The sequence below is a fragment of the Ascaphus truei genome, chromosome 8, assembly GCF_040206685.1.
Source record: "Ascaphus truei isolate aAscTru1 chromosome 8, aAscTru1.hap1, whole genome shotgun sequence".
Lineage (NCBI taxonomy): Eukaryota > Metazoa > Chordata > Amphibia > Anura > Ascaphidae > Ascaphus > Ascaphus truei.
The window spans coordinates 65246164-65267801 of record NC_134490.1 but is presented as its reverse complement, the minus strand read 5'-3'; the positions used below and the strand labels follow the sequence as shown (position 1 = coordinate 65267801).

Genomic DNA, 21638 nt, shown 5'->3' with positions numbered 1-21638 from the left:
CTTTTGGACACGCATAGTTTTTTGGGCACACATAGCTTTTGGACACGCATAGCTATTTGACACGCAAAGCTTTTGGACACGCATAGCTTTTGGACACGCATAGCTATTTGACACGCAAAGCTTTTGGACACGCAAAGCTTTTGGACACGCATAGCTATTTGACACGCAAAGCTTTTTTGACACGTATAGCTTATGGACACGCAATGCTTTTTTGACACGTATAGCTTATGGACACACAATGCTTTTTTGACACGTATAGCTTATGGACACGCAATGCTTTTCGCCTGAGACAGGCCAGTCAGCCTCCTGCAATTCCATTTATTTCTCCTACATGCATAAGGGCAGTGACTAAACTCCAGTTCTCAAGACCCCCAACAGGTCAGGTTTTGAGGATATCCCAGCTTAAGCACAGGTGGCTCAATCAGAACCGTCTTCAGCACAGGTGGCTCAATCAGTCCCTGCTTCAGCACAGATGGCTCAATCAGTGGCTCTGAGCCACAGATTGAGGCACAGATTGAGCCACCTATGCTGAAGCTAAGATATCTTCAAAACCTGACCTGGGGGGGGGGGGGGGTGTCTTGAGGACTGCTGTTGAGAATAATATGTTCTACTTCAGGATCCCCACATTCACAGGTCATTTCTTACAATACTAATGAAACAATTTAGAATCGTCTAAAATAAGCCTCTGATGGTTGTGGGGCTTATTGAAAGCTTCTAAAAAAAATGTATCATGTTAGTCCAAAAACAAATGATGTCACCTACTATTAAAGTTGAAAAAAAAACATATGTCCATTGAGTTTGGACATATTGTTAAATTCTAAATGGGGGAGATATGTATCCTATATTTATTGTCACATTGATCTTGAGGAGGCCAACATCCAACATCCCTCCCTCACCAACCTCATCAGGACCATCTGTGTAGCTGGACCAATCTCTACCCTAAGTAACATCCCCCACGCCCCAACCCTTAATGGCTTCAGCTGTCAGACTGAGCCATATTCTAACCTGAGACAGAACTTATCCTACAATAAGCAGCCACCATAGCTTCTTGTTTCAACATGGTTCCTCATTCCCTCTAGACCAGGAGGTGGGAAACCTATTTTACAATGTAGCCACAGGTGTGGCGAATGAGAAGTGAAAATCGCCACACCGTGCTTTTCGTTTACTTGCGTCACTACAAATGTTGGCTCCCATAAAAAATAACAGCGGGTCACGTGACATCACATGACCCCGCAGCGTCATTTGACACATCATTAGAGGCGAGGGGGGGGGGGGGCGCAACCGAGGAGGCAGCAGGTAAGGGGGGCGCAGGCGCAGGGAGTTTGCGCACCGCAGGGATACTGTACAGGGTGCCTTTAGAGCAGCAATCCTGCGTCCCTTTAAAAAGTAAAAATAGGTTTAAAGCAGGGGGTCTCCGGAGCTGAACTGCATTAATTTCAGCTCTGGTAACCCCCTGCTTCCCGAGATACTTACCTCTGTAGGGGGCGCTGCTCGCAGCTCCAGCTGGGCTGTGTATGGGGAATATAATGGTGGCTTAAATGGAGCTGCAACCGGTACCCACAACTGATATACAGTATGCATCACGGAGAGCAGGGGATCCCCGGAGCTGCAACCGGTACCCCTACTGATATACAGTACCCACCACTGATATACAGTACCCACTACTGATATACAGTACCCACTACTGATATACAGTACCCACTACTGATATACAGTATGCATCTCGGAGAGCAGGGGATCCCCAGAGCTGAAATGAACACGGTTCAGCTGCATCGGAGAACTCCTGCTTCCTACGTATTAAAAAAAAAACAACAACATGTTCTGCTCCTTTAAGATACTTATTGTTCCAATAACACATCATCTGTTGTGCATTTTAGATGCAAGACAACAGCCTGGAAATTAACTAAATGTCATCTTAATCCCTAGAGATTGAAGATACCAGCCAATTCCTGCAGCATTTCCAATTTTCCAGGCTTACATCATACAGAACATTGTGCTTCTCCCACATTTAGAATGGAACAAAGCTGAGGAATTGAACTGTTTCTCAACATGCCCCCTTACATGTAATTATGTTGGAATGGAAGAAGATAAATATGGGAAACATGGCGTTTAACCACACCGCTCCTTTTATCCATCAAACTTCAATGTGAATAGTTAACCCCCTTGTAAGGAGTAGGTCTGCTTTACAGAGCCCAGTGCTTTAGGGAATATTACTTTTATACCGCACGTATTCTTATATAGCGTCAATGCTATAGTGAGCGTTATACAAAATTACATTTAGCATTGGTTGTAGGGGTTACACAAAATCGGGAACCTTTGTGGTCCTGAACGCTTGCACTTTTTTAACCACTAGTTAGCTATGGTATCACTTCTACGTTTGTTTCACTTGTATGTTTGTACAGTATCTATGTATGACATACTTGAAACCGAGAGGTAACTCTCAATGTACTTCTTCCTGGTTAAACATTTTATAAATAAGTATATATATCTTTATTTCTATAGCGCCATCCAGGTACATAGCACTTCACAGCAGTAATGCACGTGATATAATATATAATACATAATAGGAATAAGCGCTTCATAAATGAAAGTAACAATAGGAAAGAGAGTCCCTGCCCAGAAGAGCTTACAATCCAAGTGATAAGTGGGGAGAACTTACAGAGACATTTGGAGGGTGGGTAAGTGCATCCGCAAGGGGCCAAGGTCTGTGCATATGAGATGTATAGTATCAGCCAGGGGAGCTACCCATATGCTTGGTTAAAAAGGTGTGTTTTACTTCTCCCTTGGTCCTACTCTTTGTCACTTACATTTTATTAATTAAAGATTTTAAAAGGGAGAATGGAAGAGGAAACCATACCATCCGCAACAGGATACAAGTGGTCCAAAATTCCACACAATCAGAGAAATGTTGCTTAAAATGTAGATAGACATACAGAAAGCATAACCTTTCAACTCATAACCAACAATATAGGTGTCCTACAGCAACATGTTTACATTCAGGACTTTATCTATTTATCCATGGATCCCAGATTTTGTTATGTTTTAGAAAATTGGATTATTTGTCCATTAGCATAAACTCATTGATTCTCTGAACCATTCTGTTGAATGAGGGCATCGCTTGTTTAATTCCAAACTGCCGATATGGTGCATCTGGCTGCCGTAAGGATGTGTGAGCTTCCCTTGTGCTGGTGTGGGGTCATTGTTTCTATTGGGTTAGCTAACAGAAAGGATATTGGGTCTAAATCAATCCTGACATCCAAGATTGATTCTACCAGACTCCGCACCATATTCCAGAACCTTACAATGTTTTGACAGAAACACCACATGTGGGTCATGTCATCCACCTGCCCACGGTTTCTCCAACATTTGTCAGGTGAACCCCAGATAAATTATACTCAGCCTCTTGGATTTTATCAATATTTTCTATTGTGGTTGTACAATTTGAGGATTTTGATGCCCACTCCCAAATATCACTGCAGTCCTTGTTTGGAATTTCAATCCAGAGATAATTTTCCCACTTGGTCATATCATTGTGGGCTGGGAGCTCTCTAGAAGGATCTACCACTTGATATTGAACTTTTAAGGTATTGATTATGACTACACAGATTTTCAAACCGATATACATTTTGGGAACTCTTGAGAGTGTGACAATTGTAGGATAAAGTGCCTGACCTGAAGCCAATGAGAGAGTTCTGAGGAAGATAAGGTTATATTTGGAACACAAGGCCTTGAAATGTAACAATTTCCCCTTAACATGCAGGTCTCTTATATCACTAATATCGGACGCCCTCCAGATCTGAAAAGTTCTTGTTTATATACCTTGTGGGAAACTAGGATTTTCCAGTAACAGGGTCAGTTTGGAAGAAGCAGAGAGAAGTGAGTACTATACTTACTCTTTGTCAACGTCCAAATACTTAGGGTGGATTTGATGGTTGGGGAAATATTCGGATATCCCAAATAAGACTTCTTGTAGACTTCTTTCTATAAATTGTACATTTTCGCACAGTCCCAGAAACAGCGCCGCCAGTTGGCAGTCATGGCTGAGAATTTTTAGCACTTATTATTTTCAGTATACCACTTACTGCAGGAGTAAAATACATTATAGGCATCAATTTATATATCATCTCCTGGTAGATTGAGCCAGGGATTATTTTTAACGTTTTATTAAATAACTTCAATAAGTCTTGTTATGTTGTGTCTGGAAGATATACTTGCCATTTCTATAACCCTCCTTTCGTTTTCGTACAATCTACATCTTTCCTGGTACAATTATACTGCATATTGTAGAAGTTGAAATCCTTAGCGATAATGGCAAATGTATCAGATCGTCCAAAGGGTTCTCAAAATCTACCTGGGACGGACCAGCCACCACTTCTATGGCTTACCTGAAGATAGGCAGAAAAATGTGCAGTTTCCACTTTATATTTTTCCATAAGATATTGGAATGAGTGGATAGAGTGATCCAATTTATTTATAAAATTGCAACATTTGTTTTAGGCCTTTTTTTTTTTTTTGCCCCCAATGAGAATGGAAACCCAGCCTTTCCTTCTTGAAATGCATTATTTCCCACCAAAAGAAGAAACGACAGATGCTGTTTATTCAATCTTAATCATTCATTTCCTCTGGGATATTCTTCAATGGACTATGTCGTATACTTATTAGATTGCAATCTGGGGAGAATTGTTGGTCACATTTTGGCATTGTACTGTATACCTGTTTCTGTCTTTGATTCAATCTGTTGCATATCTTATCAAAGCTGCCACATTATACGCCTTGATATTTGGGCGATTGGCCATTTCATTAGCTAGCTTTTTTGTTACCCCATTTGAATTGTTGGTATTCTCTGTTTATACATTTTTCATTTTTGTTTGTAAGTAGAATAGCTAACATTTGTATTACATACAGAAATATTAACTTTTTTTATCAAGTGACATCTGTCTAAGAAGAATAAATATAATTGTTTCTATTTGTGAAAATCAAGTATCATCTCTTGTATTATGGGGTTTATATTGTATGCCTACAGCTTAATTATGTTTGGTAAATGAATTCCCAAGAATTTCAGCAGTTTGTTTGCCCATATAAATGGGAATTTGTCCGTCCAAGCTTTATTGGCTTCTTGGAAGATTGTCATAGCCTCTAATTTATCTAGGTTAAATCCAAATATTGTGCCAAAGAGTTTTATGTTGGTTATTATTTCTGTTATCGCTGATTCAGGATTTGAGATTGATAAAAGCATGTCATTAGCAAATACAGTAACTTTAAGTTGTTTGTTGCCAATTTGGATCCTATCTAAATTCTTTAGGCATCTCAACAATGGATCGAGAGCCAAATAAAATAATAAAGGTGATAGTGAGCAGCCTTGCTTCATCCCTTTTTCTAAAGTAGAGCAAGGTAAGTTAGGATTATTGAATGTCACTGTAGCTGTTCGATATTTATAGATTGCTTTTAGAACATTTTAAAATTGTCTCGTCAAATTATTGATGCTCTATGATTCTGAAAAGGTGTCATGTAATCTGGTCGAATGCTCTCCGCATCGCCATTTACTGTAATGTTTTATTTCCCTCTGTCCTGTTTGGATACTATAATGCCGCTATTGCTGACCTGATACTTGTTACGGAATGTCTTCCTGGTATAAAACCTGTCTGTTCTTGTATAATTTGTTTTGGTATTATGGTTTGCAGCCTATTTGCAAATATTTTCATAATTATTTTTAAATTGTCGTTTAAGAGGGATATTGGTCTATAGGATGATATTAGGTTCACATCTCTACCTGGTTTGGGCAATATTAAAATTCTTGCTGTGTTAAAATTATTTGGAATGTTGCCTTCTAAAATCAGATTATATAGTAATGCTAGACAAAGAGTTATCTGTTCTGAAAATATTTTGTAATACTCTGCCAATAGACCATGAGGGTCTGGGGCTTCATTATTTTTAAGATTTTTGATTACTTTCCAAATTTCCGATTTGTCTGTATTAACCATGTAGCCCGGAGGTTGCTAAACTCGGCTAGGGCTAAACGTAGATTAGAAAGTGACGTGAAAGAGTTTGCTACCGTTAAAATAATATCATCATCAAATAAAGATCATTTGTATATTTCTTTACGTATTTAATTCCCTGGATCTTGGGGTTTTCTCCAATTGTTCTTGCTGAGGGTTCTATCAAAAGCACAAATAAAAGTGGTGATAACAGACAGCCCTGTCTAAGTCCACTGTTTATTTTTACTACTGTATATCCGAGATGCGTCCAACTAATTTCAAAGAAGCTATCAGAGTTTTATAAAGGGCTTGGATCCCATTTAAGATGGGATCGTCAAATGCGAACACGGATAGGGTCTTATCCATGTGTGCAAGCTGAGCCTATCAAATGCCTTCTCTGTGTCATGGCTCAGGAGGAATGCTTTAACTTTATTGCGAATGACATGAGCTATGATATTGATCATTTTGCTTGTATTATCTGAGGCCGGCCTATTATTTATAAAAACCAACCAGGTCCTTTTGAATCCATTTGGGAAGGATGGGGTTTAATCTGTTGGCTACGATTTTACTACAGACCTTCAGATCTGAATCAAAGAGTGAAGTGGGCCTATAGTTTTCACATCTAAGGGGATCTTTTCCCTCTTTGTGAATCAGAACAATATTGGCTTTAGACATTTTATTGGGTGTTTGGTTATCCTCCTTGTGAGGGGCCAATTGGTTTATGTAGTTTTTGTAATAGATATTTGAAAGACCTTCTGGCCTGGAGCTTTGAATGCTTTTAAAAATTTAACAACTAACATCAATTCCAATTCAGTAATTTTAGCATTTAAACTTGATCGATCTTCTCAAGATAACTTTGGGAGGCTGCATTTCCCTAGATACTTTGAGATCTTAGAATTTAAGGATGATTAGGGTTTGTACCCAGGTTAAATAGATTAGAATAATAATTGGTAAATTATTTTGCAATCAACATAGGATAATATATATCACTTCTCCTTTTTTTGTCTTGATAGTTAAAACATTAGATTTGGCTTTCAATCTCTCAATGTATTTGCTAAAAGCCTGTCTGCTTCGTTACCCTTGCTATAATATTGTTGCTTGAGATCAGTTCGCAGAGAAGCTAGTTCCTTTAACGGGGGGAAATTTTGTGTGATTGCTCCAGTTTTGGGATTTCATCCGTAAACGCCTTTATATTCTGAATGTCACTTTTTTCCTATGTGAGCCTATTGATATAAAAGTGCTTCTTGTGTAAGCCTTGTGAGCCTCCCATAATGAGGGGGATGAGTCTACACTACTCAGGGTAATTTTCAAATAATCATCTGGGGTATCAATTTCTTTTCTGTCAATCTCCAGGTGACTCAGAAAATTGTCTGGGGATTAACAGCAGAGTATCCAGGAGTATGTGAATAGACGAATGATCCGACCATGTGATTGAACCTAAATTCTCTCAGGAGACCACCATCTTTAGCAAAGGGCTGATACAAATATCGTCTATACTGGATTAAGATTTATGTGGGGGGAAGTAAAAGGTATAGTCTCTTTGAATACGGTTCAAAGCTCTCCAGCTGTCTATCAAAGGGAAATCCAATGTAAATGTTCTAAAAGCTGTAGCCAAATTACTTACATTGTGTGCGTGAGACTGATGTGCTGTGCTTTTCTTATCTATGTCCTGTTTTTGTATCAGGTTGACATCTCCCCTAATGATTAGAGGGAGGACATATTACTCCTTCAGTAAATCATTCATTTTAAAGTAATTTCATTTTAAAAAGTCTATTTGTCGAGACTTCCGGTGACGTCGACTGACATGGACGGCTAGCTTGGGAGCTCAGCAGACTCTCCCGCATAATTATTAACTTTAGCACCCTCCCATTTAAAAATCCATCTCAATTTCTACATCCCCAAGAAGGGCACGATCGCCAGCATGTCAAGGCAAACGAAGAAGCCGGCAACACAGTCGTTCGCGAAGATATTCTCACCGCAGCAGAAAAGCCCTGAAACGCAGCCAGGGATCCAAGATGGCGGAGGCGCACGCGGAGACCACGCTCCACAGAGCAAAGCGGCTCGGCCCAGAGAAGCCTCAGCACAAGAACAGCCGATTACCAGAGCGTTCATGGAGGAGTTGATGGCGCTACAACATACAAAGCTGCATGCCTCCCTCCAGGTTGAGATCAAAACGGCCGTCCACGACCTGACCCAACAAATAAATGGCCTAACCGACAAAACAGCAAAGCTGGAGGGCGAAATGGAGAAGTGCCAGCGGCGCCAGTCGGCAGCGGAGAGGGAGATCCTCCTACTCCGGGAAGAAATCGGCCTAATCAGGGAAGCGCAGGAGGACCAGGAGAACAGAGACAGGAGGCAAAACCTCCGCATCCGCAACGTCCCCGAAACGGTTCTCCCTGGCCTCCTCCGCCCCTACCTAGTGGACCTCTTTGGGTCAATATGCGACTCCCTCCAGAACCGCGACCTGGAAATAGACAGAGCCCACAGGGCCCTGGGGCCCAGATCGGAGGACCCGAACAGACGGCGGGACATAATTGTGCGCCTGCACAGTTATACTACTAAAGAAAAAATATTGATGGCAAGCAGAAAGAAAGAGGAACTTACCTTCCAAAACGAACAAATCCAAATCTTCTCTGACTTATCCAAAATAACAGTGCTGAGAAGAAAAGAGATGAAGCCCCTGACGACCTTTCTGCGGGAGAACGAGATTAGGTACCGTTGGGGGTTCCCCTTTAAGCTCACCGCGAGCAACAAAGGTAAATATCTCACCATAAGATTCCCGGAAGACATGTCCCAGTATGTCCGAGCCTTGGGTCTAACACCGCCAGCTGCCTGGATAACGGACCAGCCCCACGCCTCAGCCCAGCACGAGGAGGAGGGAGATGCTAACACCGAGCCAGGACAGAGAGAGGCCCCGACCAACACGAGGAGGCCCAGACGGGGAGGAGATTGATATTGCACACGACTCGGCCCCAAACGTTCCAGTGTAACCAAACACCCAGAGGAGGTCAGTCAGCGATGATGCGGACAGCGGCAACTCACCATGCTGACTCCAGAGGAATGGGAGCCGCTCGTGGAAGAAGACGCCTACGGAAGCCCGTGGGTCACCGGCGGCAGCCCAGCAGTTCTAAAGCGGCTTGAATGTTTGCCGCAGTTTCTCAAGTTTTTCAGTTGGTGTTTGTGTGGAGGCAGCCCGCCCGGCCGGGTTCTCCAGGGCTGGGGGGCCCGGGCGCTGGGGGGGGCGGGGGGAGGGGGGTGGAGGCGAGACCCTCTGAAGCCCAGTCAAGTCGACTAACTGTAAGTACTTTTCCCCCCGGACCCTCTCCCCCCTCTGGGAAGGAACCCTGCCCCCAACGAGAGGGGAGCGGAGGCAGCGGTACGATCCAGGTCCCTGAAAATACACCCCCCCCCCCCTGTCCCGCACCGCCCCCCCCCCCTGTCCCGCACCACCCCCCCCCCCTGTCCCGCACCACCCCCCCCCCCTGTCCCGCACCACCCCCCTGTCCCACACCACCCCTACCTCCCACCTATACAACTACCATCTAAGAGCAGAAATAACCCCCCCCCCCCCGGAACCACTGAACAAGCAGCCTTGGCTACCATAATAAGCTCCCCCCCCCCCCCCCCACACCCCCGCTCCCCCCCCCCCCCACACCCCCGCTCCCCCCCCCCATGTACATACCGCCACCCTACCCCGTTTTGCCCCGCCCCGCCCTGCCCTGCCCTGCCCTGCCTTGCCCTGCCTCGCCCTGCACCTCCCGGGACTTTCTGACACATCAGACCCGCCCACAATGGACCTTGGTGCCCACTGTTTGGGCCAATCGGACACAAGCAAGAAGCTCCCAGAGGGAAGGGTTAAGCAACCATAGTGAGGCGGAGATAAGCACTTCAACATAACATTGTGTTGCAAGGTTTCATTAAAGTGTTGATACTGTATGTTGGTACTAAATGAAAATAACTAAGTGATATGTCCCCGATGAACCCCCCCCCTCCATCCCCTTCCCCTATTTCTCATCCCTCTTCTTTGCCCCTCCCCCCCCCCTTTACCCCCCCCACCCCACCCCTGTACCCCCCCCTGCCCCACCCCTTTACCCCCCCCACCCCACTACGTGTCCCCTTATTCCCTCCCCCCCCTTTTTTCCTGACATACACCAAAATCACTATAGTGTAACATGTTAATCACAAGGCTGGAGGAAACGTAGTAATCCAATCCCAAGGTATAAGGAGTAACTAAAAACTCCTATGTTAAACTGTTGCAATGTTCGTTAAAAAATGTTGGTATTGATTGATCGTTCTTTATGAAAACAACAGAGAGATATGCTTCCCTTGCCCACCTGCGCTCCCCCCCTCCCCTAACCTAACCCCAAGGTTTAAAGAGTAACTAAACTTTTATGCCAAGGTTCAATGTGTAACTATACCCCAAGAGAGGTATACTGATATGACGGGCAAATTCGCCCAAACTGTATAACAAGGATAAAGAGATGTATTTCCCCCATCCCTCCTCCATCCTCTCCCCTTCCCCCACCTCCCCCCCCATCCCTCTTCCCTCCCCCCCTCCCCCCTTCCTTCCCCCCTCCCCTCTCCCCCCTTCCCTTCCTCCCCCCCTCCCTCCCCCCCTCCCCCCCTCCCCCCTTCCCTTTCCCCCCCTCCCTTCCTCCCCCTTCCCTCCCCCCCTCCCCCCCCTCCCATCTCCTCCCCTCCCTCCCCCCTCCCTCCCCTCCTCCCCCCCCTCCCCCCTCCCCTCCCCCCCCTTCCCCTCCTCCCCCCTCCCCCACCCCCCACCCCACTCTCCACCCCACCTTCCCCGCCCTATCCTTCACCCCCCCCTCCCCAAACACGGATTAAGGTGTAAAAAGTTAAATGTGAACTAAAGCAAATGTCATAATTCAACCTGAAGGCCCAATGAGTAATTAAACCTCAAAGGAGGTTCGCTGAAAGGTGGGGCAAACTCGCCCAAACTGAACGATAACAAAAGAAAGATGTGGTCCCCCTCTCTCCCCCCCCCCCCCCCGCCCCCCCTCTCCTGGACCCCCCCCCTTGCTCAGGGATCCCCAAATAGGAGTAAAAGATTAACGCGTAACCCACAGTCAAGGAGTATTGGTGATGGTCTCCACTAACTGTATTAGAACCAGGATAGCACGGGACCAGAACGTTGGGTCCCCCCCCATGAAAACCTATATGTTAGGGTAAGATGTATATAGTTTTTGAGAGTCTGCGCCCCGGATTTGCCTGTTCCCTCGGTTTAGGGGTCAACGGACTTCTCCCAACGGGCCTTACGCCCATATGCCGGTTAATATGACCGGCAGCAAATTAAGAGGACCATTTCTGGCCCTCCTTCCACCCTTTTTCTTCCTGGCGACCCTGTCCCGCCAGACCTTCCATCTGTCCCCTTACCCCCACCCACCGCCCGCAGGCGCCCCTCATGTATCCAACCCCTCCCCCCCATACACGAGGCCTGACAAACTACCCCACATATGCCAGCTCAGGCCTAGGAGCCCTGAAACCCAAGAAAACCTCTTGACATGGGAATCCCAAGAGCTTCGGAGCCCAAGGCCCCGAAAAAAAAACAAATAGCAATAATTTCTGACATTAAACTCATTTCAATAAACGCCAAGGGGCTTAACTCCCTGAGGAAAAGGAAACTAGTCCTGAAAGATTTGAAAAAATCCAAAGGAGATATTATCCTTATTCAGGAGACCCACTTCAACTCTCCCACCCCTCCCAACACATTTAAAAGCGTGTTCCCACAGGCATACTATGCCTCGTCCCCAAGTAAAAAGCGAGGAGTAGCCATCCTCATCAGAGCAGGGACACCATTTGCCCTCACAAAAACCCACCCAGACCCAGATGGACGATTCCTAATAGTTCAGGGTACACTTGCAGGTACACCTATCACACTAATCAATATTTATGCCCCCAACGACAATCAAGTCCCCTTCCTCAGAAAACTGCTTGAATCGCTAGAACAACAATCCTTGGGGTCACTCATCATAGGCGGAGACTTCAATATGGTAGCCTCCCATACGCAAGACAAGTCAAACCCCGCTAGTACTGCCCATCCGCCCCCCCATGCCACGCACATCTCACAATCCCAAAAGAAAGCCAAGAAATTTAGGGACATCATGGGGGAATTCTCACTAGTAGATATCTGGAGGGCCCAGCACCAGGGTCAAAGGGACTACACCTTCTTCTCTTCCCCTCATCAGTCTTACTCGAGGATTGATTATTTTCTAGGTACAAGAAATGTTCTCCAGGCCTCTGCTCAGTCAAGCATAGGATCAATCACTTGGTCGGATCATGCACCCATAGATTTAACCCTGACACTCCCTTTTACCAAAAACACACAATACAAATGGAAACTAAATGACTCCATGCTCAATTGCCCAGACACAGAGGCAACCTTACGTCAAAAACTCTCACTATATTTCCAGCAAAACATAGGGTCTGTCTCCTCCCCAGCCATGCTCTGGGAGGCTCACAAAGCCACAATCAGAGGAGATTTAATATCAATAGCCTCATACAAGAAAAAAATTAAAATTAAACTTCAAAAAGACCTGACAGAAAAAATTGCACAATTGGAGCAACAACATAAAGCCACAATGTCAAAAAAAATACTAAAAAATTTAAATTTAGCAAGGGCGTCCCTTAAACAGTCTCAACTAGAAGACGTCGAAAAGGCCCTCAGGTGGACTAGACAGAAGTATTTTGATAAAGGCAATAAAGCAGATAAACTGCTAGCCGCCAGGCTAAGAGGAACCAAGGTCAAATGCCAGATAACCCGAATTAAGTCTAGAAAGGGTCAGGTTACATACATTGAAAAAGAAATAGCGCAGGAATTTGCGGACTTCTATTCCGATTTATATAACCTCCACCCTCCAGGCCAAGACCCAGTCAGCCTTGAAACAATTACCAGCTATCTAGAGCAATGCTCCTTACCAACACTAACCCCCGAGGAATTGAAAACACTAAATGAAAAGATATCACAGGAGGAACTGAGCCAGGCCATAACCTCACTCAAACCATCTAAGGCCCCGGGCCCAGATGGGTTCACTAACTCCTACTACAAAATGTTCAGATCCACTTTATCACCTCACCTCCTCAGCATGTTTAATTCTTTCCTACAAGGCGAACCAATTCCAGCCACTATTACAGAGGCAAATCTTGCCATAATACACAAAGAGGGTAGAGACCCACTATTATGTGGAAACTACAGGCCCATCTCCCTATTAAATACAGACCTCAAAATCTACAGCAAGATCCTGGCAAACAGGTTAAATCCTATTCTCCCTAGACTTATACACATAGACCAAGTGGGTTTTGTGTCAGGAAGACAGGCCTCCGACAATACCCGCAAAATTGTTGATATAATTGATCACGTGCATCTCACTGGTTCTAAAGCAATGATTCTTAGTCTTGACGCCGAAAAGGCATTCGACAGAATCAAATGGACATTCCTGGACCAGACTATGAAGAGGTTTGGTTTCTGTGGCCCATTTCTAGAGGGAGTGAGAGCCCTCTATCAAAACCCCACAGCCCATGTAAAACTTCCAGGAGGCCTCTTGAATCCAATACAAATTAAAAATGGGACCAGACAAGGCTGCCCACTCTCCCCACTACTATTCGCGTTAACTATAGAACCCCTCGCAGCGACAATCAGGAACGACAAAAGCATAAAGGGAATACCTATCGCGAGTAGGGAGCATAAAATCTCACTATTCGCGGATGACGTGATCTTGACGCTCGCGGACCCTCACACCTCCCTCCCTAACCTCCAAAGAGTCCTAACCCAATTCGGAACAGTCTCAGACTATAAAGTCAATATGGACAAGTCTGAGGCACTAAATTTATCCCTACCCGATCAAATATGGAAGCTTATTCAAGCCAACTATAAGTATAAATGGAGTACTACCTGTATAAAATATCTGGGAGTTAAAATCTCCAACTCCTATAACAAACTCTACCAACATAATTATCCCCCCTTATTCGATCAAATTAAGAAAGATCTTGAAGCATGGAGAAAGCACCAAATTTCATGGTTTGGTAGAATGGTGTCCATAAAAATGAACATCCTGCCCAGACTACTTTATTATTTTCAAACCCTCCCAATCCTAATCCCACAAGCAGCACTAAAAAATCTCCAATCTCAACTATTCCAATTCATATGGAATGATAAAAAACCCAGAGTCCCTAGATCAGTTTTGCTCTCATCAAAAGAGAGAGGAGGTTTGGGGGTCCCCGATATAGTCAAGTACTACCATGCAGCACAGCTGAAGCAGGCAGTGATATGGAACTGTGACCCGGCCCTGGCTTCTTGGCTTGAAATAGAAACCTACTATGCACGTCATAGCCCCTTCCAGTTAGCAATGTGGTCTCCAAACAGCAGAGGGAACGGACCACAGAGATTTGACCTTGGAGCAATGAGATGCACGTGGAATATATGGCTTAGAAGCAAAGGGAAGTACGGTCTGATAGCATCCCCCTCCCAGCTCACGCCACTCTTCGGGAACCCCAATTTCCCACCGGGGTGTTCCCTAAGACAATTCGACCAATTTCAGGGTCATAATATTAAGCTGGTTGCTGATCTGCTGCAGAAAGAGGTGCTCTTGACCTATCAAGAGCTTAAAAACAAATATAAAATCCCCGATCTCCACTTATTCAAGTATCTACAAGTCCGCCACTTCCTACTAGCACTGTCCCCAACAGCCAAATTCCCTCCACTTACTAGGTTTGAATCTCTCTGTATCAAACACAACTACCAGAGAGGCCTGATATCCGAGATCTACAAGGATCTGGAGCTCGGATCCCGGGCTCCCACTCACCGGTACATGCAAAAATGGTCAGAGGACCTTCAGATTCAAATAGATAAGGAAGACTGGGCAGAGATCTGGGAACAAGCCAAAAAAACATCAATATGTACAATAACAAAAGAGAACATCTATAAAATTATGTATCAGTGGTACCTGACTCCAGCCAGACTGAGCCAAATCTACCCCGGCACAATAGACCTCTGCTGGCGGGGATGTGGTCAAAAGGGGGACATGGCCCATATTTGGTGGTCATGTCCAGAGATTCAGAAGTACTGGAACATGATCCAGACACTTGTAGAGGACACAACGGGATTTAGACTCCCGCCTGACCCGCTGATCCTGGTGCTGGGCAAACCTACAGAGGATGTCCCTTCTCCGAGGTCCAGGCTCACCACGGCCATACTGACAGCAGCCAGGTGCTCAATAGCAGCGGCCTGGAAGCAGATCAAGCCTCCTTCAAAGACAACTGTGGTCAGGAGAATAAACGAGGTAATGTTAATGGAGAGGCTCACGGCCATGCTCCAGAAAAAGATACCCCAATTCCAGAACACCTGGGAACCCTGGCTAGGGAGATAGGATCACAGTAGACCGCATAAAAGACACCCCACAGCGGGCAAACTCGCTACACATATAATCTAAAGCTAAGGAACGGCCTCAGTCCCCCCACCCCCCCCCCCTCCTTCTTCCTTTCCCTCCCCATCCCCTGTTAGTCCCTCTTTTCTTTTTCACTTCTATCCCCACTTTTGGAAACTGAGAAAAAAGACCCTGGTCAAAATGTATAACTATCTTGGGCCCAAGATAACAATGTATGTAAAAACTGTTTTTTATGCTTGAAAATTGACCAATAAAAGAAATTGTTACAAAAAAAAAAAGTCTATTTGTCGTCCGTTAGAAACATAGATGTTGACTAAGGATACCACCTCTCCCGCTAAGGAGTCATGTCAAATTATGTATCTCCCTCAGTGTCTTTTTTTACCTCATGCACCTGAAAAGGAACATCATATTTTATCAAAATGGCCGCCGCCGCCGCCCCATTTTTTTTACTGTCACAAGAGGAAAAGAATACATTAGGAAAATATCTACAGAAAGTATTTGGAAGGTCTTACTTATTGAAATGAGTCTTCAGCATGAATATTATATCTCCCTTTTGTCTTTTGAAGTCCGTCAATACAAGTCTTTTTTTATAGTTAGTATTTAGGTCCTTCACGTTGAGTGATGGCCACTTTGTTGTTGATTATTAAGGACTCTGGAAAAAGACTAACTGTTATATCTCAACAGGTATTGTGTCTTGCTCTTCCTGCGGATAACCTGGTATACAACTCCAGGTGAACAGACTGGTGTGTATTGTGAGTGTGGTAGATGGTATTGGGGAAGTGAATGGGGAGTGGAAAAAACAATTGGAAGGAAAAAACAGAGAGGGAGTTAGGATAGTGCAACATGCACTAAAAGTTACCGACGTACAGGTCGAAAATTGAACCAGTACGTGGGCCTATCAGCCCAAAGGTGGGCATTTAGGAAATGGGCCAGGGACCACCTACAAACAGAATGGATTTGGGCCGAGTCTACAGGGAGAGAGTGGAGAACAGGGCACAATGAGGACCTCTGTCTCCTCCCACCTACCCCGGCCCCTCCTCCTCCACTTAATGTATTATGTTAACCCAAACAATTTTACACTATCTAAGAGACATTGAACTATGTACAGAGAATTATAACAATCAAACAAAATTATAGAACATAATAAAATAGTTAAGTAAAACTTCGAACCTGCATCAAAAGACCCTTCTATCTCAACTCTTCTCATGACTCCAGTTATCTGGTTAACAATGCCAATCTCTTACCAGGGATTGTGTGACCTCTTTGAGCTTAACAGGGTGTCTGGCCCAAGAAGTTATATGGGGGAATAAAAACTCTTATAGCACCCAATTGTCTAGTTCAGAAGCTAGGCTGGGTAGTTCATTTCTTTTGTAAGACAAGTTCCATAAGACTCATCTTCCCTGAATCCCACAGAATGACAGACTCATTTGGTATGTCACTGTATACATACGAGCTCCCCAACTCCACCTCTGGGATGTGGTTTACACACTGCCACGAGTAGCCGGACATGTAGGCTGTTTTTAGACCCAAGATGGATACATTTAATAGGAACCTCAGAGGTTGTTCTGGACTTCACGATGGGTAGGTGGCTGTGTGGAGTCACTGCTATGGCAAGTGTCTAATTATAGAAGGGCCCGGAATAAGGGCACGGGAGGTGCAGGAGATGGCAAATCCAGGAAATACAGGTCTTTATTCGGGAGTTAGCTATCAAGGGAACTCATGTCTTGGAGGTTCCTTGGGCATTCTCCTCACACATTCTCCGCTAGTCTGGTCCTGCTCTGGCTTTCATGAGGTCTCATGGGTGGGTCGAGTCTTTGCAGAGATTCTTCGAGTTTAGGCCAATCGTCTAGGAAGTAATCGGCCTCCTCAATCAACTTGGAGGTTTGTTTTCCATCTCCAACAACAACTTAGTTTGAATGGGATCCCCACCGGTATTTGATGCCTTTTTACCTTAGGATATTAGTTACAGGTTGTATTTCTCTACCATCTTAGAATGTGGTCCATTCAAGGTCACTGAATACATTTTTAAGAGCAAACCCTCAAACTCAACGTTGGTGCCACCTCTGGTCCTGTAGCCATTTAAGATTTTCTCAGTGGCGTAGAAATAGTGTAACTTTATCATTACATCCCTGTTTCTGTTTGGGATGTTAGATCAAGGACCCAGTGCTCTGTGGACCCTAACCATCAGCATCACGTCATCAGTTAGGTGGGCCCTATGAGTACTATGTAGGTGAACAGCTACTTTAAGTAGGCTGGTAGATCCTCCGTGGAGACAGATTGGGGGATATTTCTAATTCTGATATTCTGTCTGTCTCTTTTCTCGGTTTTCCAAGTCTTGCCAAGAGTCCTTAAGCCCTCGGGGACCTCATCATCCATGTTTGCCTGCATCTGTAGGGAATCTATTCATAGAAATCTGGACAAATGGGCACAAAGGGCTTGTGGGCAAGTGAATAAATATGGAAGAAGATAACACTATAAACTCTATTGAAACGTGGGAAATTATACTTAGCTCCAAGTAGGAGTCCTTCAGACTGCTTGAGGGGATTAGAAAATCCTCTGATTTGGCCTGTGGCAGCAGGACGGAGGCATTGGATTTTTTATGATTTGATTTTTATTTTGTTTTAATTGGTGGTATTTAGTTTTATGCAATCTGTTTTACTGGTTTGCATTTGTACCTTTTGTAATATTTTACTGTTTTAAATAGTGTTTTAGCGCTTCCCCCACTTGTTCTGCATCTGTAGGGACTCCTCCATTTTGCGCTCCAAGTCCCTGAGTGAGGAGATCTTCTGCTTAGACTCAGAAACCGCCTTAAGGAGCTCGGATTGCAGAGTGCAAGACGTGTCATCATCCGACGCGACTTCCTATTGGCTCACATGACACAGGAGTTTTAAACTTGCAGGAGATACCGGCGCCCCCTTTGGAGGTAAGTATCTCTGGAAGCAGGAGGTCCCCAGAGGTGAAATTAATGGGGTTCAGCTCTGGAGACCCCCTGCTTCCTTACAATGTTAAACATTTAACAAAATTACCCAAAAAATCACGCGCTTGCATTGCTCCTTTAAAGTCAATACAGGTAATATAGGGGTAAGAAAAGAAGAAAGAAATGTGGGACCCAGAGATTATATGAACACAAGTGTGCGTGGTATAACATTATTACTGCACATCAACAGAGAGCCTGCTAACTGCGCGGGTTCAATAAGGTGTTTAAGAATGAAAGAAGTGCAACATGTAGAGCAGACAGAGCAGACAAATAACCCTGCATTTTAAAGAGGCAGTCCAAGCAGCTTAAATATAAATATATATATATATATATATATATATATATATATATATATATATATATCTGTTTCAATATATGTAGCCTTAGATTATCTTTATTGAAAACTAATTACTTAATGTGCCGATCGATTCATTCTCCCGTGATCGATCAGCAAAATCCTGCTTCCCAGGGTTCATTAAATGGCTGCTTTTTCGTTTCAAATCAATCCTTCAGTCAATGTAACTCAGCAGCTACAATGTATTCTTAAATTACTAAAGTAACATTATCTATTGTTACAGTTTACAGCTCAAACTGCTGGGAATATTGGCAACAAATTATCACAAACAGGAAAGTGTTACAAAGATCTTGCACTGCCGGGGATGTGGGCTAAAGCTGGCTATAGAAATCAAAAGATGCTCCGTATATTTAAACTCATTACAAATGGCATTAAGAGTTGAATTGTAAAATACAAAAAAGGTAGTGAGTATTATCTAATAATACAGAACTGATTCATTTAAAAACACACATGTAGGATATTGCTTGGATTGCTCCTTTAAAATTAGCCCATAGTTTAATTCGGGCTTCCTCCAGAATTATGAGTTGTTGGTTACAAGAGACATATAAACATCACATGACTGCAGTGCCCGGAATTAAACCCATCACAATGCTGTGCCCCTCAGAGACTTCTCCGCAGCTCTGAAAAATCTGTCTGCACCAACTCCTGAAAGAAAGACCATGCTTTGGAGTAACCATAGGAGGTGTAACATGCAAAGTATTGTCATCTTAAAGGGATTATCGCTATTAGAAGTTAATTATGTTTCACTTAGTTATTATTGAGACTGATGTTTTTCTTCTATTACTGCTGCTATTGCTGGGTAGGATTGCTGCTGGGATATTCTGAAAGTTTTAGCCTATCATTTAAGTTGGCTCACAACACTACTACCAATATTACGGGCCAGGCAGAGGTGGTGGATGCAGGGTTTCAGGATATCCCTGTTTTAGCACAGCTGGCTCAATCAGTCTCTGCATCAGCACAGCTGGCTCAATCAGTCTCTGCATCAGCACAGGTGGCTCAATCAGTCCCTGCTTAAGTCTTTGACTGAGCCTCTGATTGAGCCACCTGTGCTGAAGCTGGGATATCCTGAAAACATGACCTGTTGGGGGGCTCCCCTGCTTTAAAGAGAAGGCACATGGAAAAGTGAACCTGTTATGCGATATGCACTGTATAGCACAGTAGAGGAACTACCATACGTTCAGCTGGTTCAATTGCACCACAGCTCTGACTGGCTAGAGCAGTGGTTTTCAACTGGGGTTCCGCGAGCACCCCTCAGGGGTTCCGCGACCACCAGGGGGGGGGGAAGAGCTGGGACAACTCTCCCATGCTGTCCCAAGCCCGGCGGCGGGGCAACACCCCATCTAGCTGTACCCCGGCAGCCGCCCGGTCACACTTCTTTTCTTCCTCTCCCTGCCTGCTCCGGTCGGCGTGCTGACAAGAGGGAGAGAGGATCGGGCGGGCGCGCTAACACAGTGGGGTGGGGGGGGGTGAGTGTGTGAGTGGGAGTGTAAGTGGGAGTGTGTGTGTGTGTGTGTGTGCATGTGTGTGTAAGTGGGAGTGTGTGTGTGTGCATGTGTGTGTGTGTTAGTGTAAGTGGGAGTGTGTGTCTGTCTGTGTGTGTGTGAGTGTGTGTGTGTAAGTGGGAGAGTGTGTGTGTAAGTGCGAGAGCGTGTGTGTAAGTGCGAGAGTGTGTGTGTGTGTGTAAGTGGGAGAGTGTGTGTGTGTGTGTGTGTGTGTGTGTGTGTGTGTGTGTGTGTGTGTGTGTGTGTGTGTGTGTGTGTGTGTGTGTGTGTGTGTGTGTGTGTGTGTGTGTAAGTGGGAGAATGTGTGAGTGTGTGTGTATACGTGGGAGAGTGTGTGTGTAAGTGGGAGTGTGTATGTGTCCGCGTGCAAGGGGGAAAGTGTAAGGGGGAGAGGGAGCGTAAGGCAGAGAGTGAGGGGAGAGAGACGGGGCGACCGGGGGGGAGGGGGAGAGAAGAGACAGGGGCGAGGGTTGGGGTTTCCCAGAATTTCAAAATCAAATTCTGGGGTTCCCCAACCAAAAAAAGGTTAAAAACCACTGGGCTAGAGGCTCACCCTCCCGGCTGTTCTGCAGAGTCAACAGCACATTGCACCACCCCCCCTTTCCTTTTCCACTCCATGCCTTGTCGAAGGGGGGGGCGCTGTAGCCATCCTACAGAGAGAGCATGGTGAGGAGGGGGCACGTGGGCTGTGATAGAGAGCATGCATTTTATTCTTCAAATTGTATGTATTTCCAAGTATGGGTTGAAGGAAAGGCCCAGTTCATTTACTTGCAGAGGGGCCCACAATTCACTTGTTCCGCTCCTGCTGCAGCAGGTTAATTTAAAAATGTTCTCCAGAGAACGACAGCCACATTTAATACCTTGAAATATGCATTACATTTTGTTTAAAAAAAAAATTAAAATAAGGGCAAGATCTTACAAGACTCGCAGCTGCTTGAGTCCGGAGAAGTCATTCTTACTGATACGTGTAATGTTGTTCCCGTTCAGCTCTCTGGAAAAAAAAAACAAAGAAAAGGAAAACTTTGATCAAAGGAATTTAGCACATTGCTCGAGAAAACGTTATCGTTACACCTAAACTCCGCCAGATCTGCTCTGGAATTGTTCCGAGCCCTGTACTTCTCTGAGAACCAGTGGCGGAATTAACATTTAACCACCTGTAGGCTGGGGGGGGGCGCCCCTCCTTAGCGTATGACGTAGGGTTGCCAGGTGGCTTCTCCAAAAATACTGGGCTCAGTGGTGAAAGGTGCGTCAGGTCACTATATCCCGGGAGGAAAATACCGGACACATACATGTCCAGTATTACAGTACCTCTCATTTTTTACTGGACATAGTATCCAAATACAGGGCAGTCCGGTTCAATCCCGGACACCTGGCAACCCTAGTATGACGTGATGATGTCACAACGCTACCGGCGGGGGTCTGCTACGG

At 44.8% G+C, this 21638-nt stretch overlaps 1 protein-coding gene across 1 annotated transcript in view; it reads right to left on the bottom strand.

Moving 5' to 3' along the window:
- Positions 1-21638, bottom strand: part of SLIT1 (slit guidance ligand 1) — a 259749-nt gene that overhangs the window by 198700 nt on the left and 39411 nt on the right. The window contains exon 2 of the mRNA XM_075612392.1: positions 21130-21201. Coding sequence (XP_075468507.1) covers positions 21130-21201 — 72 coding nt within the window. The remainder of the gene's footprint in view (positions 1-21129; positions 21202-21638) is intronic.